At 42.9% G+C, this 19,483-nt stretch overlaps 1 protein-coding gene across 1 annotated transcript in view; it reads right to left on the reverse strand.

The window, feature by feature from the left end:
• The window catches only part of LOC101024526 (calcium/calmodulin-dependent 3',5'-cyclic nucleotide phosphodiesterase 1C), a 445,901-nt gene that overhangs the window by 343,765 nt on the left and 82,653 nt on the right, over positions 1 to 19,483 (reverse strand). Inside the window, exon 2 of the mRNA XM_031665342.1 lies at positions 12,018 to 12,068. Within this exon, the coding sequence (XP_031521202.1) occupies positions 12,018 to 12,068 (51 nt within the window). The remainder of the gene's footprint in view (positions 1 to 12,017; positions 12,069 to 19,483) is intronic.

Genomic DNA, 19,483 nt, shown 5'->3' on the forward strand with positions numbered 1-19,483 from the left:
AGAAATATAAAAGAGCAAAATCACTTTTGATAACAGTCTGGAAGTTCCTCAAAATGTTGAACTTAGAGTTACCATATAATCCAGCAATTCCATTCATAGGTATATAAGCAAGCTAAATAAAAACATATACATACTTTTAAAAATAATATACAAATATCCATAGCAACATTATTCACAATAGCCAAAAATTAGAGACAACCCAAATGTCCATCAACTGATGAAAGGAAAAATAAAATGTATATCCATACTATGGAATGTTGTTCTGCAATATAAAGAAATGATTTGCTTATACATGTTACAACGTGGATGAACCTTGAAGACATTATGCTAAATCAAAAACATAGCCAGTCACAATAGACCACATATTGTATGACTTCATTTATATAAAATGGCCAGAATAGGCAAATCTATAAGAAAAGAAGTATTTAAATAGCTTCCTAGGACTGGGGGTATGGATCTCAGATGGAAAGTAACTATTGAGCACAGGGCTTCTTTTTGGAGTGACAAAAATTACCTGAAATTAGATTACGGTGATGGTGGCACAACTCCATAAATATACTAAAAATCATTGAATTACATCCTTTAAGTGGATAAGCTTTATAATATGTAAACTATATTTTGATAAAGCCATTTTATTTTTTAAAACTAAATAGCAGCAATCATCTTAATATTCATTTTAATTTTTAATTGTGAATTACGTAAATAATGGTTAGTCCTTTTATCCTATGTTCATTCTTCCTTCTGGATTCAACAGTCTTCCTGAGGTGTATCCTTTAGCAGTTATCTCAGGAAGGACGTGTACGATAAATTCTCTCAGAATGAGTTCACCTGAAAAATGTCTTTATTTTGCCCTCAGTCTTAAACAATATTGCTCTCAGTTTAAAATTTCAGGTCAACAGTATTCTTCCCTCATCTCTATACAAACATTCAGTTTGACTTCTGGCTTCTAAATAGACTATTGGGAAGTCTGCAGTCAGTTTGACGATTAATCTATGATAGATACATCAGTTGTGATTAGTTATGTCTGAATAACAGAAACTCAAAATTCCAGTTAGATTAAATGAAGTAAAAGCTTGTGTCTCTGTTATATAAAAATCAGAGATAGAAGTTTATATCTCTGTTGAGTGAGATGTAAGCCTTTCAGAACTGATATAGCAGCTCTGTTTCACAAAATCTTTAGATTACCAGTCTACTAACCCTTGGGTTTGAGCATTACCATTGTGGTCCAAGATGGCAGCTAGAGCACTAAGCATTACATTTGTGTCCTAGGCAGCAGGATGAAAAAGGGATAAAAAAGAAAGGGGATGAATACTACACAAAAGCCTCAAGAAAGTTTCCAGAAACCTTTATTTGACAGTTCTGCTTACATGCTATTGACCAGAACTTAGTTACATGGTCACACCTAACTTTAACTCTGTTTTTGGATATGGGGACATAGGCCCAGCTAAAAACTGAAGTTCTTTTAACATAGATAAGACCAAACTCAGCTGGGCGCGGTGGTTCATGCCTATATCCCAGCACTTTGGGAGGCCAAGGCAGGCGGATCACTTGAGATTACGAGTTCAAGACCAGCCTGGCCAACATGGTGAAACCCTGTCTCTACTAAAAAAAAATACAAAAATTTGCTGGGCGTGGTGGCACATGCCTGTAGTCCCAGCTACTAGGGAGGCTGAGGCAGGAGAATGGCTTAAACCCAGGAAGCAGGGGTTGCAATGGGCCACAATCGTGCCACTGCACTCCAGCCTGGGTGACAAGAGCAAAACTACCAAAAATTTAAAAATAAAAATAAAAATAAACACTAAACTCATAGTCTCAGACACAGTAAATAACCTGTCTTTTCTCTTCAATTATCTTTGGCGTTTGCTCATCGTCTATACTGTTCTACAGTTTCATTATAATGTATCTGCCAATAGATTTTTATTTTCCCGCTTGAAACTAGGTACAACTCGTCAGTCTGAGGATTCATATCACTAGTCAATTCTGAAAAATTCTCAGTCACTAGATCTTCAGTTACTATTTTGTCCATATTCTCTCTGGTCTTTCATTCTGAACCCCTACTAATGTCTGCTGGCCCTTTTCATTCTGTCTTCTGTAGTGTTTGACCATTCTTTTACATCCACCATTTCTCTGTGCTACATTTTGGATAGTCTCCTCAATATATCTTTCTTCTGGTTCATTATTTCTCCTTTTAGTCCTATTCAACACAGTTGGTAAACTGTGTTTGGGTTTCGTTTTGTTGGGGTTTTATGCTATATTTTACATTTCTTGAAGTTCTACAGATTATCTTTAAAATTTTCCATTTTTTTCCAAGATCTTGTTCCTTTCTTAGAGTTTCAACTCATTTTATATCTTCTGTCATTCTTAAATAGACCTAGTCTTTTTTTTCCAGTTTGTCATTATACCACAGGTTGAACATCCCTAATCCAAAAACTTGAAATCCAAACTGCTCCAAAATTCAAGACTTTTTAAGCCCAGCATGACACTATAAGTGGGAATGTCACATCTGACCTCACATGACAGGTCGCAGTTCAATGATGATTTAACGTACAGAAACTTTGTTTCACGCATGAAATTATTTAAAATACTGTATAACGTTACCTTCAGGCTATGTGTTTAAGATATATATGAAACGCAAAAGAATTTTGTGTTTAGGCCTAGGTCCCATCCCCAAGATATCCCATTATGCATACACAAATATTCCAAAGTGAGAAAAAAACTCAAAATCCAAAACATTTCTGGTCCCAGGCATTTTGGGTAAAGGATACTCGACCTGCATCTCAAGTTCTTAGGCTCTAATTATCTGTGTTCACTGACTCTTGCTCATCATGGAGGATTGCTGCCTCTTATAGATTTTTTATTTTGTTTTTAATTTTGACTATGAGCTCATACTTAGTTGGCCTTGTTTACTGCATGAGAGTATGTTATGACTTGGGTTATATTTCAAAAGATTTTTCATTTGATTCTGCCATTAGTAGCCCAGAACTAATGTTTGTTAATTTCTTAGGCTCAAAGGGTTCCTGGACCATTCAGCTAGTTTCAACTGCCCAGGGAAGACTTCCTCAAGAGCCAGAAAAACCAAGCAGGTTACCTTACTACCTCTCTATGTTAATGGATGAGTTTTGTTTTCCTGGTCTCTCTTTTATCGAAGACATAGCCCTTGTTTCAACTACCTATTGATGCATAACAGGTCACACCAAACTTGTGGCTTCCAACAACAGTAACTACCCATTTTGCTCACAAACCTGCACTTGGGGAAGCGCTCAGAGATGGGCTTTCCACAGGGTCTCTGTTTCCTCACAGCATTATGACACTACTCTAAGAACAAGTATCCCAACAGGCAGCAGGTGGAAGCTGTCTCTTCTGATAATCTAACTTTGCAAGTCACATCATATCATCTCTGCCACATTTACAGGCCACCCAGACTCAAGGGAAGAAAACAGAGGCCTCGCCATCTCAGTGGGAGGCTTGTCAGCATCACATTGCAAGAAGAGCATGTGGGATGGGAGATATAGTTACAAATATTTTTGGAAAACACAATCTGCCATATGTTTTAAGAGTCCGAGTTAGGCAGAAGTTTCAGATCCAACTTCCCCACCCTGCATAGCCCAAGGTCTTATCTCCTTTCCCCATGTAGATGTTAAAACATGTGTTACTAGATTCCATGGACTTAACAGCACCACCCCCATGCAGCATAGCTGCAAAATCTGCACACATGTTAACAGCTTACCGTACTGATATTAAATTCCTCCTTCATTTCTGGCACCTGTGGGCTTCCCTTTCTTTATTGCAAGTTTAACTATGCATTTAAAAGTATTTTTAAAACATTTCACTCAGCATTTCTATGTGCTTGTAAAAACTGAGAAGGTTTTCAGGTTATCCTCGTCTGTCTCTTGCAGAAACCTAAAACTTCATCTTAACTTTATTCAAAGGAGTATACATTAAGAGGATAGAGGAGGAGATGCTTGGAATGCAACAGCCAAGCCACGTCTTCCTTGCCCTCCCTGGGGTCACATTACACACAAAAATTTCTATTCTTATTTTTCAATTATGTAAGCTTGTACACATGTAGCAAGAGTAAATATTTGCTATTATCTCAATAGGTGGTACCACAATTCCCATTAAGGGAGCAGAAACTGGTGTGCATTTAGGCAAAAATAAGTTGAAAGGAGTATAGAATGTGAGATGCTAAGGACAAGGGGGTGAGCAAGAGAGATAGTCAAGCTGCTGCTCTACATGAGAGATCCCAGGAGTGGCTTTGATTCCTAAAAGGGAGGTGGAAATAAAGGGTAAATAATGGAGGAGGGTAAGGATAAAAGGATGTACAGTGGTAGGTCAGGAATGGCATGGGCGAAGTGGTCTTTAAAATTTTTGTTGGTGGTAGAATGGCTAAATGGACTGATGAAAATCAAACTGAATTTAAATGGTCTGCAATTGCAGTGCATAGTGTGGATCTCTCTTGTTCATCCTTTCTTAATCTTCAGTCAAGCTCTACTTTGACCAACGCCTTTGGTTCTCCAGAGAAAAGAAGGAGGAGCTTTGTAGCACATCTGAGACTATGTCAGAGCAATAGGAAGATAGCCAGAAGCAAATAGAGGAAAGCAATCGACAGAGGTAGAAAATCAGGGTCAGAAGAACACCACCGTCCCGGGTACTCACGGAAGCATCGGGGAGTGCTCTGAACTTCCAAATGTCAGCACACAACAGCAATGTAAGCCTCTTCACCTATATCTCAATGGACTGGGAGTTTCCAGCTGACATCTGAGTTACATGTATGATCCATAAACTCCTAGAAGCTACTCATGGTATCATCAGCCAGTCCACTGGTGGACCACTGGCTAACATATTAGGGACCTAGAGATATGTCTTTGGATATATTTAAAAGACTCTATCAAGCACATTCAAAAAGAAAAGGCAGAGTGAGTCTCAGTGTCCTGCCCCCTACCCCCATACACATGCCAGTCCATCACTCTGACCACGGCCATCAGTGCTTTCCAGGACACGGTGAATATTCCTCCGCTGGATGGGCTCCTGCAGAGAGCTCATGACCCCATGACAGGGATGTCATACAAGGGATGTGAGCTTTAGACAGAGTGATGAGCACTGGACTGGATCATTTGTAAACTCTACTAACTTGAAATCTTTCAAATCCCAGTGAATACATCTGTTGACTGAACCAAACTAATCGGCTTGCCTGATAACAACTGTGTCTGATGAAAGGGGTAGAGAAAGGGGGTAAGATAAAGAGGTGAAGCCCCTTGTGGGCAATCAGAGAAATTTTGGGTCAACATAAGTTGCAGTCTAACTGTGGCTCTGAAACACAGATGTGTCACAGGTCACTGGGGGAGCTGGGAGAGGATGATTATAAGTGTAGGAAAGAAGCTAGTAGCCAGCCGTCTTGTGTTCTTTTGTGTTGCTTGTGTGGTTGATTGGTTGGTTGGTTTTTGTGGTATGAAAACTTAACAGGAGAGCTATCTTCTTAATGTATTTTAACGTGCACAATACCATATTGTTAACTACAGGGATTATGTTGTACAGCAGATCTCTACATCTTATTCATCTTACATAATGGAAACTTTATACCCATGGAGCAACAACTTTCCGTTTGCTCCTCCCCACACCCAGCTCCTAGCAAACACCATCCAATTCTGCATTTCTATTAGTTTGACTATTTTTGCTTGCCATAGCACCCAAAATGTACCTGATTTGTCTGTCCTGGATCCCTTATATGGTTCTGTCTAAAACGTAGTACATGCCCCTGAGAACACTGAAAGCCCAGCCACCAGCCACATACCCCCGCTCATGGTATTTCTCAGTCATTCCTCCCACTTATTTCTTCTTCTTCTTTTTGTCTTCATCCATCCCCAGTTCAAGCTCCCTTCTTTTGTCACCAACTCTCCTAGCTATAACAACTGATCTAGCAAAGTTCCCTGACTGAACTCTACCACTGTCTCAGACATGATTTTGAGTTCCCCCTGGGGCTCCACACATGGCATCACCATGTCATAGGTGCTGCCTCCCTCTATTTCAATCAACCCCAGCGCTCACCCCACTGCACACCTCTGCCTCCCATTTCCCACCTCTGCTGAGGGAAGGGGATCATTCACCCAGCACACAAATACAAAAGGCCTCCCCTTGCTTCAGTCCCCCATCCACCGTAAGTACTCCAGCTCTTTCACAGGAAAATCTATTTCCAAAAATACCTGGATTTTTAATTAATCTCTATTTTCTTATTGCTTTTGATACCACTATAGTAGTCCCCCATTATCTGAAGGGGTACGTTCCAACAGGAATGGTGCCTAGCATGATTGCTGTTAATCAGAACACGATTCTGTTCATGTCTACCATCCGCAAATTTAATAATACATCCATCTTAACTAAGCACTTATCCTGTCCTGTGGCTGTAACTTTTGTAGCTTTAGTGTAACAACAAAACTAGCACAAATTTCTGTTTCCTTCTTTACAGTTTCACAGACAGAAAATTTGCTCTCCCTGTGGATCTCAGCAACCTTGGCATACAATTTATTTTTATTTTTTTTCTTTATTAAGGCAAGAACTTTCACCTTTTCACTTAAAGGAAGCACTTGATGGCTTCTCCGTGATGTATCTGAATTGCCAGCATCAGTAATCTTGCACTTTTTACTAAGTGCACTTCAAAATTGCACTTAGGCAATTCCTAAATAAAATCAGGGTGATTGAACACAAGCACTGCAATCTGATAAACAAGAGGGCTCCTAAGTCACTAACTTGTGGGTAGCATCTACACATGCATCCACTGGACAAAGGGAGGATTAACATCATGGGTGGGGCAGAGTGAGATTTCATCTCGCTATTCAGAGCAGCACTCAGATCAAAACTTATGAATTGTTTATTCCTGGAATTTTCCATTTCACATTTTCAGACCACTGTTAACCACAAGTAACAAAACTGGGAAAGTGAAACCGCGGATAAGGGAAGACTTTTATATTTTCTTTTCCACAATTGCTCATCTTAGGGGAGAAATTAGTCCTCCCTCCGGGAAGCAATCAGAACTCCAGCATAGAGCTGCCCAGCCACAAGAGCTTTGTGGGCGCTGTCTCCCTCGCTCTGGCTCCTCCAGTGCCCTGGACTCCCGACAGAAGCTCTGTCCAATACACTGAATGCAGTGTCTTTTACATCTTCTAGAGGAGAGAGACGAAATCAAAATCTGGGCTTTTTCTGCCACACTGTGGCCATGTCTGAACACTACATGTGGCCTTCATTCCCTTACATGTGGTATTGAGAGTTGTTTTCATTGAAGATTAGAAGTTACCTTCTTTACCTGTTATCCCCATTCAAGCCCTTAAGCCTCAGCTGATGCTCGCCTCCTCCAGAAGGACTCCCTTGAATTCACCTCCATGCCAGGTTGGCTGAGGCCTCCCCGTTCTGACTCTCCCAGCTCCTCCTACCATTCGCTAGCATTTCCCTCCACACGCTGTATTGTAGCAGTCACTTCTGTCTCCCTGATTAGATTGCGAACTCTTTGAAGACAAACCGACTCATCTGTGTTATTTCCAGGGCTCACAGACGAACAGAAAATTCCTCAATAAGTATATACGAAATTAAAGAAAAAAGAGAAGAAGAGAGAGGAGGAAGGCTGAAAACTCAGGGTAATAACAACCACCCACATTTATTGAGCGCTTGTGGTATACAGTCCCTGTGCTTCATATAATGGATTCCAGGGTATCAGGGCCAATATCCACCTCTGCTGCCCCAGCTTCATCCAGCAATTGAAGGGTCCATGTCTGTCCTGTCAGGGGCTTCCTGGACTCTAGTCCTTCATATAGTCCATGACCAACATCTGTTCCGATGTTCAGTGACCACTTAACATGTTTTTAAGTATTTTAACCTTCACCCTTGCATGTGATCATCCACAACAACTTGGAAATAAGTTCTAATATTGAGAGGAGAAGCCGGCCGGGCTTCTGGGTGGGGTGGGGACTTGGAGAACTTTTCTGTCTAGCTAAAGGATTGTAAATGCACCAATCAGCACTCAGTAAAAATGGACCAGTCAGCACTCTGTAAAATGGACCAATCAGCTCTCTGTAAAATGGACCAATCAGCAGAATGTGGGTGGGGCCAAATAAGGGAATAAAAGCAGGGCACCGGGCCCAGCAGCTGCAACGCTGTTGGGTGGGCTTCCAAACTGTGGCAGATTTGTTCTTTCACTCTTTGCAATACATTTTGCGGCTGCTCACTCTGGGTCTACGCTACCTTTATGAGCTGTAACACTCACTGTGAAGGTCTGCAGCTTCACTCCTGAAGCCAGCGAGACCACAAGCCACAGGGAGGAAAGAACAACTCAGGATGCGCCACCTTTAAGAACTGTAACACTTACTGCTAAGGTCTGCACCTTCACTCCTGAAGTCAGCAAGATTACCAACCCACCAGAAGGAAGAAACTCTGGACACATTTGAACATTTGAAGGAACAAACTCCGGACACACCATCTGTAAGAACTGTAACACATGAGGGTCCACAGCTTCATTCTTGAAGTCAGCAAGACCAAGAACCCACCGGAGGGAACCAATTCTGGACACAGTATTGTCCTAGGAGCAAGGTGAGGAAAGTGTGGCTTAGATGGGTTAAGTTACCTGCCCACGGTGGCACAGAATTCATAATTCTGGACACAGAATCCAACTGCAGGCTTGACACCAGCGCTTACATACCTAATGGTTTCTGAGGACTCTCCCACTAGCATGTAGGAGACCCTTGAAGACATATTGTGGAGGGCTTTGGGGAGTGTGTACACTGGCAATGGGAAGGCTCACAGATGTTTATGATGTTAGGATAAGGAGCATTTAACGGAGCAGAAAGGGGCCTGCTTACGCAGTCTTCATTCAATCAGTGTTTGCTTCTACACCAGGCACAGTCAACCAGACAGGGCCCATGGGCTCAAGGAGCTGTCTGTCTAATAGGGAGACTGACAGATGCATAAAATAGACATCTCCAGGGAGGAGGGCTTTTAGGGCTTGGTACTACAGGGCAGCTTCACCAGCATCCCAGAGAGCAGGACTAACAAGGGACCCAGAGCCAGCTGACTTCATCCCAGAAGTCCCCAATGTCAGGAGCCCCAGCCACAGTGGGTTCCAGGAGCTCCTCACCAAGTTGAGGCCTGGACCTGAGCTGGGCAGGTCAGCTGTTCCCCACACTGCCCTGGTGCCTACCATGCAGTATCCACATGGGGTAACTTCCATGCGGCACCATGTGAGGTGCCCACCATGAAGTACGCACATGAGGTGCTCCGCTGGCTCACCCTGCCCACTGCAGAGCAGGGCAGTGCCCACACCCGGTGGCTCTCGCCTTGCAGCTGGCCTTGTGATGGATACCATTCTCAAACCATTTGCTGGTTGGAAGCCGGCGTGCCTGCATTCACACAGCATTCTCAAGTCAAGGTCATTGAGAACTTCTCACTCTCCTGGACACTGTCATTCTCCCAGCATTTGTGAGGGGAAGAGATCTTCCCTGCTTCCTTTGAGTCCCCCTCCCTCCCTCCTCTCTAACCCCCACTTCTGGGAAAATGACTTCCCCATGTTACTGTATGTGCCCACAGTTGCTAGGCAGATGCTCCAATTGAAGTCAGGTTGATCGAAGCCACTGCTTGAGCCTGCAGTGATGGGGCAGGGGTGGTGACGGGGCCTGGTAGAGTCAGAGTCTCACAGGACTCACTCCACAGCATCCACCACTATAACCAGCCCTTCCCCCGTCCCCACTGCCAGATCTTCTCTGCTGACCCCTAGAGGTCCAGCCATCACAGCAGAAGCTCTGGCCCCCCATCCCCATCGTGCCTGATTCCATGCTGGGCAATGCACACTGTCAAGGCTTTCTGTCTTGTTGGAGGCAAAACTTAGAGAATGTTGCAGTACTTCATCTTCCAGTCTCAAAAAAAAAAAAAAAAAAATCTATCATCTGAATCCCCCTAGTCTTCCCAAACTGAACTCTTCATTCACACCACACAATGAAGGTCAGTTTCAAGGTGGTAAAGTGAAGTGAGCATCAATCGGACATGCTACATTAAAAATAATTTTTTTTGCCTTCCTAAAAGTCACTTAATCTTTCCCTCTCTAGTATTGACTACAAAAAGACTTAGTAGCTCATGTGCCATCTGACTTTTTCCAGGGCAATGCGATTAACTCAGGAGATTTTTTTTTCTCCTTTTTTCCCTATATCAGTCCAACCTAATTGGTTTGCCACTAATTACTCGTTTCCTATACAGATATGTGTTCATCATGTCCTCACTTGTCTCAAGCTAATAAGCTTTCAAGAGATACATCATCCTTTCAACCCAGTCATACAGTTGAGAACTTCACACAAGAAATCACCTTCCTTTGTCTGTGAAAGGAATAATTGCCTCCACTCTCATACAAGGACCCCCCACCTTCCTCTGTCCTGTGGTGAGCCTCGGGAACTCCCATGGGGGAAGGGGCACCCAGCATAGCCCTCACAGCGTGGTTGGGTCACAATTCCAGCTTATTTATTTGCCTGACTACTGCTCAGGAGTTGAAGAAAAAAAATGGGATAAAAGCATATTCTTCAACCTCATTGAGCTGCGGGATGAAATATCTATTTTGGAAATAATGATTCCAGGTAGGAGGGCAGTGAGGAATGGGGCTCATGAGAAGCGAGTGTTTTATTACACAATTTCTAAAATATGAGCACTTCATGCTCTTTCATTATTGGACATTATTACAGTTCTATAAAAATCATTTCTGGGAAATCAATCTCAACATTTCAAAGCCTTCCAAAAAGTTGGGAGGCAGAGTTTATAAGAAGCCCTGTAAATAGAGAAATTATACTTTCAGCTTTACGTAATAAGATTTACTATGGCACTGTCCACACTCAGACCTAGTCAACACTGCATGAGGAACGCAGTGACTGGGGATTTGTAGAGTTCCTCCCATGCCACAATTTCAAAAGACAGCAACATTTTTCACTGCCCTGGAAAAACGTCATACAGCATGTGAGCTACTAAGTCTTTTTGTAGTCAATACTAGAGAGGGAAAAAGAGTAAGTGACTTTTAGGAAAGCAAAAAAAAAAAAAAATTTTAATGTAGCAATGTCCAATTTTGAATATTTTCCAAGTGAGAAAACAGAGGCCTGGATAGTGTGAGTGAAATTACTTTTACTGAAAGCCAGTGAGGCAGCGATAAATCTGTTTACAGCTCTACCATTTCTCCACTTGGTGCACAGTGGGTTTGGGGAGCATCTCCACTCCACCCTGATCCATGTCTAGTATTTCCACTCCCTTTGGAATCCGGGTTTTCATTCCAGGGAGTGCATTAACTTGCTGGATAATTTGCTGATCACACTGTTACAGAAACCATTTAGAGGCTTTAGACTCCTACTCTTTCACAGGGATCAAGACCTGGAGACAAAGCAGTCAAGGGAAGCCACATGGCCTAACCACAGCCCTAGGAATATCCCCAATGCCTAAGGAAACCCATTCAATCCATCTGAGCTTCAAAATGTCACCAAATTGAGGAAGAGCCAGTGGAGTAAGTTCATAAGTCCATGTTGAATGGTGATGATGCCTTCATAGCTACAAGCATTTCATGTACGTCTCCTCACTTTATCTTAAAACATTCATAAAAAGGATAGTCCACAGCACGTCTCAAACTCTAATGTGAACAGGCATCCCCTGTAGATTTGTTAAAATACAGATTCTGACTCAATTGGTCTGAAGGAATGGTGGGGGGACTGAAGCTCCACATTTCTAAAAAGCACCCGGGTGATGTCGATTCTGCTGCTCTGAGGACCATACTTGGAATTGCAAAGGCTTAGAGCACAATTTGGAAACCACAGTTCTAAGGACTGAAAAGGCAGTAGCAATGAGTAGCTCACCAGCCTGGGCTCAAGTGGGATATTAACCAGATGATGACATTTCCTACATTACTGTTTTATTAACACCTGATAGTATTGAAGAGCTATACCACACAGGGGAAAGATCTCTGGAGAACATTTTCTGATGGAGACCAGGAAAGGAGTGAAACAAGATTTACTCACGAGAGAAGCGGGCCAGTGATCTAGCATTCTTGTGTCCAGCTTCATTTGCAACTGGGAAAAAAAAAAAACATAGGATACAATTTAAAATAAAGCACATGTATCCACCAAATATGCCCCAATACAGCCAATCCCCTGGATGCTTTGACATCAGGCTGTATTTAAGACTTTTTGTAAGTGAATAAAAGCAACTTCACTCCCTCTGTTTCTGTATTTCCAAGGCTGCCCTCAACACCTAAATGACATCAAATGTCTCAATCATTTTGATTAGAATATTTGGATGAAGATAGAGAGGATCTCAACAACATCCAGTGTAGTAGGCCTAAAGAAGTTAATTGGCTTACATCCACTTAGTAAGAGGCATGCGCACCAGATTCCAAGCTAGTGGACGTCCTTTGGCTCCAAGAGTCCTCTAACAGGGCCGTCTGTCAACACACTGATGCACCCCAAGCATCAAAATGAGTCTGGTTTCCTAGGATCCATAGGGGCAAAGCTGAGGCAGGAATTTGGGAAGATAAAAAGCTGGTTTATGTTCAGAAAGATACTAAATTTAGACGCTAACAAACAGGGACGTTCATCAATAAAATTGTTCAGAAAACTGCCCTAGAAACCTTACCCCTAAAGCTTCTCAGCAGGGCAGGCTACCTCCAGCGAAAAGCCTCCATATAATTTATCATTGGATATAGTCATATTTAATGCCCCTTATAACTTATGAACTCATTTTATTGGGTAAAAGAGATGGTTATTAAGAGGAAACACAAGTTTCACTCACTTTAAATAGCATGTTTCATGCCCATAAACATTATACCTTGGTGGTTATATGTATACATAGCAGACAGACATGGGTATTTGTGATCTACTTGAATAAACACCCAAAGCAATCAATAAGAAACACGTGTTCATTCTAGCTGAGAAAAAGCACTCAATGCATCAGCAGAATAAAGGAGATTGCTAACGTCATCATGAATGTATGAGAAGTTGCAGCAGCAGGACAAAACCAATACAGTAACTACTTTCTAAACTTATTACATGATTTTACAAAGAATGAAAAGTTGAAGAATTTATTCCACCATCTCACAAAGGTAAACATTTTAAAATTTACTACATTTGGGCAATTTTTAAAAAATTAATAGATTCCATCTCAGTATCTTTTGTTTTTCTGGCATTAGCTTTGCCTCACCATCTCCACTCTATTACTAATAAGGGCAATTACTAATTTGGGCAATTTATTACTAATTTGGGCAATTTTAAAATATTAATAGATTCCGTCTTAGTATCTTTTCTTTTTCTGGCATTAGCTTTGCCTGGTCATCTGCAGTATTACTAATAAGCTGTTATATAAAAATGACCAGCAGGGGGAGACAATAATTCATCCAGCTCCCATCGTCTGTCAAACGGCAGCATTTCAAAAAAAGAAATGGGCCTGGCGCGGGTGGCTCACGCCTGTAGTTCCTGCACTTTGGGAGGCCAAGGCTGTCGGATCACGAGGTCAGGAGACCAGCCTGCCCAACATGGTGAAACCCCATCTCTACTAAAAATACGAAAAATTAGCCGGGCGTGGTGGTGGGCGCCTGTAATCCCAGCTACTCGGGAAGCTGAGGCAGGAGAATCACTTGAACCCAGGAGGTGGAGGTTGCAGTGAGCCGAGATTGTGCCACTGCACTACAGCCTGGGTGACAAAAGTGAAACTCCATCTCAAAAAAAAAAAAAAAAGAGAGAAAGAAATGAAATAATTACTACACTCTGTACCAAATACATTTTAAAAGATTTCCAATTCAAAAAAAGATCCAGGACTTCTAAGAGCAATAGCTATTCTTGCTGTCTTCTCAAATGTTTTGTAGAACCACTACATGAATATAAATAATTCACATTCATATTCCTGCCTCCATTCAGAGCTACATCCAAAGTATTTCAGAACAATGGTCAGCTATCTCGGTAGAAGTCTTTAACCACAACTGCATATCCTCACATCAGGAAGACTTGGATGTTATCATAGCTAAGTATTAAAAGAAATCTTATGAGCACTTGGAAAACTCTCAAGAGTTTTCTATAACCAAAGTTGTCTTATAATAAAAAAAGTAAATAAAAGGAAGAAAAGAGAGCGGGGAGGGAGGGATGGAGAAAGAAGGAATGAGCCCCAGTTAGGTATAGACATGAATCTCCATGACCTTGAGTTCAACTTCTTTCTTCCATTTAGACACTGTAAATGTCTGAAGAAAGAAATAGAGCTGGGTGGGGCATAGTGGCTCACGCCTGTAATGCCGACACTTTTGGGAGGCTGAGGCAGGAAGAACACTTGAGCTCACGAGTTTGAGACTAGCCTGGGCAACATAGTGAGACACTGTCTCCACAAAAAAAATTTTTTTAAACTTAGCTGGGTGTGGTGGTGCATGCCTGTAATGCCAGCTACTCAGGAGGCTGCACTGGAGGGGTCACTTGAGCCCAGGAGGTTGAGGCTGCAGTGAGCTGTGATCAAACCACTGCACTCCAGCCTGAGCAACAGAACGAGACCCTATATCAAAAAAAAAAAAAAAAGAAAGAAAGAAAGAAAAGAAAAGAAAAATAGATCCAGGATTTTACCAAAATCTTTGCTGCAGAAACTTTAAAATGACATTTTAAAATGGGATTACAAAGACCATTGCAATTGCTGAGAACACAAGCAACCACCTAAATACTCAGTTTGGAGTCTGCACATTCTCCAAGAGTATGTACATTCCTCCAAGAATAAAAGAACAGAGACACCAATGTCGCTATTTCACGTGCAGTAATAGCCACATCTTCACTCAGCCAGGCCTTCCCTGCCCACCACCCTATCCAAGGATGGGAATTGCTGACCCAGATCCAAGTCACGCCAGGAAAGGCAAGAATCAGGATCCAGGCTAGTGGGACACCAGGAGAGTTTCCTCTATCCAAAAGGAATTTGAACCTCACCACCAGCGTGATTTCCCTACAAACATACCCAATGACACACTCCACTACTGGAGGGTCTCCCAGCCCCTACAGAACACAATCCAGCTCACCTGCCCCAACTTATTCTCCCACCTCATTTCCCAGAGCATCCTCCAGCACTTAGTCACATGCGATAGATGGACAATGCACTTCACACACTCTTTCTGCCTGGCTTTGGCTCCTGATGCCCCCTAGTCTTGGTGCACTCCTCCCTCATCTTCACCTGGCCAACTCCTTACTCATCCTTTAAGATCCAGGTGGAGCGATTCACTTCTGAAAAGTCTCGTCGCTTCACACCCCACCTTCTCCATCCCCCAGATCTCTGCCCATATGTGTAACTCCCCTTCCCACACCTGCCTGTTGTTCTCAAACTTCAGCAGGCATCAGAACCACTGGGTGGGTTTCTTAGAATACAGTTTCTAATTTGATGCATCTGGTGTGAGGCCCAAGAATTTACATGTCTGACAAGCTCCCAGGTGATATGGTGGATGCTGGTCTGGGGACCATAAAAGCTACCCCACCCAAGGGAAGGATCATAACTTTCTATCATTGTATTTCCATTCCTTTGTACAGTGACTATGCATTCAGTTAATATTTTTGGAATTCAGGTAGACTTAATGCCACAAATGGCTTAGTAGACCAGACATCTCAGACTGCCTTCCAGATGACTATAGAAAGTCCCAGGTGTGTTTTGTTTGGTCTCACAGTGCTTTTAATTTTTGAACAATTGTCAGCCCACATTTAAAACCAAGAGATTTCAAATAGAAATACATATTACTGGCTTCCTTCAAATAACTGGGGTGATTGGAATACAAGGCCCCCATCCCACATGACAGCCATGGTTCACCACTGAGATGCCCCCTCGGGTGGCTCTGCCTCCTGGATGTTCAGAATGCAACTCTATACTGACTGTTGTTGGACTATACACTCCGCATGGTCTAGAAGGTAGGTGAAAACAGAACCTCTTAAAGAGCTTAAAGAATTAAACTAAACCTCAACAGATGCTAGCACCACAAAAGTGCTGTAGCCCAGCTCACCAAGCCCTTCTGTCCCCAGTGCAGAACTGCCCAGATGCGTCCACCAGCATGCTGCAGGCCTGCTCAGACACACCCAGCCTTCTCCACCGGCACAGGAGCCCTCAAACACTGCTGCTTGCCTTGCATGTTTAAAGGTATACAGCAAGCTTTCACGATAAAGTAGATGTTCCGTTTATCAGGTGCAATTAGAGCTTAAATGTGGTGAGATCTTATAAGAATGATTATGTAGGTTTATGGAAAGTTATCTACGCCATACTGCTCACAAAATACAGATTCCAGTTCAGAATGCATAATGATTCTGTCGACGTTCAGTTGAGTGTCTAGGCTACATGTGTATATAGACACAGAAGGATGAGTAGAAGTGTGGTCACCAGATACATTAACAGTTAATTCTCCTGTGTGGTGGCATTTGAGAAAATCTGTAACTTTTGAAATACTTTTCTGCGTAAACTCAATAGTTTATGATAATCATGTGTTTATAATCAGGAAAAAATGTTTTTATTAGAGGGTATCAGACAATTGGTTATTGCTCTGTTTCAAAATCCATATATTATTTTGGATGTGTGTGTATATATGTACATGTGTATGTATATGTATGTATGTAAATGAATTTTTATACATACACATGTATAAATGTTTGTACTATTTTTATACATACATGTGAACATATATACATATTTTTATATACATGTATGTAAAAAACATACATATATATAAGATGTGTTTTAGATTCTGATTTAAGAGTAGTCCTGGATCACAGAATCCAAGGCACCTGCCATCTCTAGTCCAAGAGGGCTCCTTGTAGGACTCAAGAAAGGCATCTTTTACTCCTCACCACAGGGATCCCACACATTTTAAGTCAGTGGTTTTCAGCCCTGGACACACATGAGAATCACCTAGGGAATGTTACAAAATATTGATGCCCAGACCAAAATATTGATGTTGAGAACAACAGGGCCTCTAGGGGTAGGACTCAAGCATCAGTGTTTTTTAAGCCCCTGATCCCAATGAGCAGCCGAGGTTGGGAAGCACTAATAAATGGTGCAACTCCATACATCCTTACCAAAGCAACATTCAGGGAGGAGGACGTGGCTCTGATTCCTTCAAAAATAATCACCCCCATTCAGTTCTTCTTTTCAGGATGCTATTGCTTTGTCAAAATCCTGAATCAAGCAAGGTATATCTCTGCTTTAAAAAAACTTCAGCCATTAAGATGCAAACCTAACTATGGAGACCTATTAGTGGGCAACTCTGCATTGTAAAGAGTTCTTTATAAAAGGATTCACCTCGCATTGCCTCCATCCTTCAGCATATGTGGACTGAGCTCTGCCTGGGCACTGGGCAGTGAACTAGACTCGAGGAGGGTTGCAACAATGGATTCCACCCAACCTGGACATGCAAGCAAGTAAGGAAGGCAAACTGTGCCTTTCAATCTGAGTTTATCTAAGTGTGATCAGCTAGGGAAGTGACTTGATGATGATGATGATGATGATGATGCAGTTTCCTTGGTCCTGTGCCAGATCCACTGGGTCAGAATCCCTGCAAGTGAGGACAGGACTCTACGTTTTAAACCAGGGGTCCCCAACCCCTGGGCCACAGAACCTAGCAGCCCATGGCCTGTTAGGAACCGAGTGCCCAGCAGGAAGTGAGAAATGGGGGACCGAGCATCACCACCTGAGCTCCAGGTGGCATTAGATTATCATAGGACCCTATTGTGAACTGCACATGTGAGGGATCTAGGTTGCATGCTCCTTATGATCATCTGAGGTAGAACAGTTTCATCCCAAAACCATTCCCCCCAACACCCGTTTTGTAGAAAAAAAAAATATGTCTTCCATGAAACTGGTCCCTGGTGCCATAAAGGTTGAGAACCACTGTTGTAAACAATTGCTCCAGAAGCCACTTGGACACATGAATGTCTGAGAAGCAGCAATCTAAAGGAAATGTTCCCCTGGTGTGTTTGCTGTAGGTTTTCCCTCCCAAAAATTGGCCAGAAACAAATCTCAGAGTAAGTAGTTGCCATGGAGACCAATAGGAGGAGGCAGGTGAGACAGGAAGATAACTTGGAGCAATGAGCATCCTAACCCCAGGCAACTCGGAGGGCTCTGATGTCCCAGCTATGACACAAACAATACAGGACATCAGAAAGGACAAAGGAGAATAAGGGGGAAGCTAAGGTAGGCCAAACCGTTGTGGTGGTGACCTAGGCAGGTGCACACTGCTTTGTAACCAAAACACTGCCACCCTTGTTTTGAAAGCCCTGGCACCTGGGTAAGCATAAATGCAGCTGGTGTCCTGGGTGCCAGGGCAAACACACAGCGAGTAACCGACCCAGGGCAGAGCCTGGCTTCCTGCAAGGAAATCTGCCCAGTGCACTGGTTGGCTACTGCTTTACCACAGCCCTGGGTCTGGCCCAGGCATTCTCTCCAAGTGAACTCTTTTGGGAAGGCTGGTGGCTGGAATGCCAGGCACCACAGATTCCCAAAGAAGAAAGCACTAGAATGAGGTTCCAGGCACTTTCACTAGTTACTATAGAAAGTGAAGCTCGGAATTACTCCAGGTGTTTGACCTCACCTCATCTTACCTTCAACTTGCAAAGACCCAAGCAATAGCAAGGAAAACAGGAAGGAATGCTGGGGGGAAGGAGACCTGGTGCAAAATCATCATTAACTATCCTAGCTCAGATATCATCTTCTAGGTGGGACCTTCCATGACCACCTATTAAGACCGCAGCTCCCGACTGCCTCCTTCCTCTAGTCCCCATCCTCCTTTCCTGGTTTATTCCTCGCTACGGCACTTATCACCTTCTCATATGCTCTGTACTTCAGTGGGTTTATTGCCTTTCTCCTTCCATTACAATGTAAGCTCCACACAAGCATAGGTTCTCTGCCAATGAAAAAGCTGTGATCTCCCCAGTGCCCAAATGCCTGGCGTGAAATATTTATGGACTGAATTAATGACCAGCCTCCTAGCAATCTACCATTCAGAACGTGATGGAGCCAAGGATATTGGAAGGAGACACGAAAAGGAAGGTGCAAGGATATCACATCCCTTGAACACCCTAAATACCCATTCAGGTCTTCAAAAACCAGACACTGAATAAATCACAGATACCAAATAAATCTGCAAACACCCAGTCATGGTCCCTGCCTTCACATTGAATAACACTGCCCTTCCAATTTAATGGGCAGGAGTGCAGAAAGACTGGCTAAGTTTTTTCAAGACCACACAGGTTTTTATGGCCAAACCCCATCTAAACCCGGGAGTATCTAGTGCCAAAGTCCATGTCTCTTCCACTTTTGTCTCTTTGCCTTCTAAGGAGGGGAGACAGGTAGGAACCGTGCTCCAGAGAGGGCTGCACCTAGAGAAGAGCCAGGCTGCAGCCTCTATGCCTCTAGCCCCAGTGGGAGGAGGGTACCAGCCTGCAGGCAATGGGGGAGGTCACCCACCTGGCCCCTGGTACCAGGCATAAGGCCAGGAGAC

Source organism: Papio anubis, chromosome 4 (genome assembly GCF_008728515.1).
Source record: "Papio anubis isolate 15944 chromosome 4, Panubis1.0, whole genome shotgun sequence".
Lineage (NCBI taxonomy): Eukaryota > Metazoa > Chordata > Mammalia > Primates > Cercopithecidae > Papio > Papio anubis.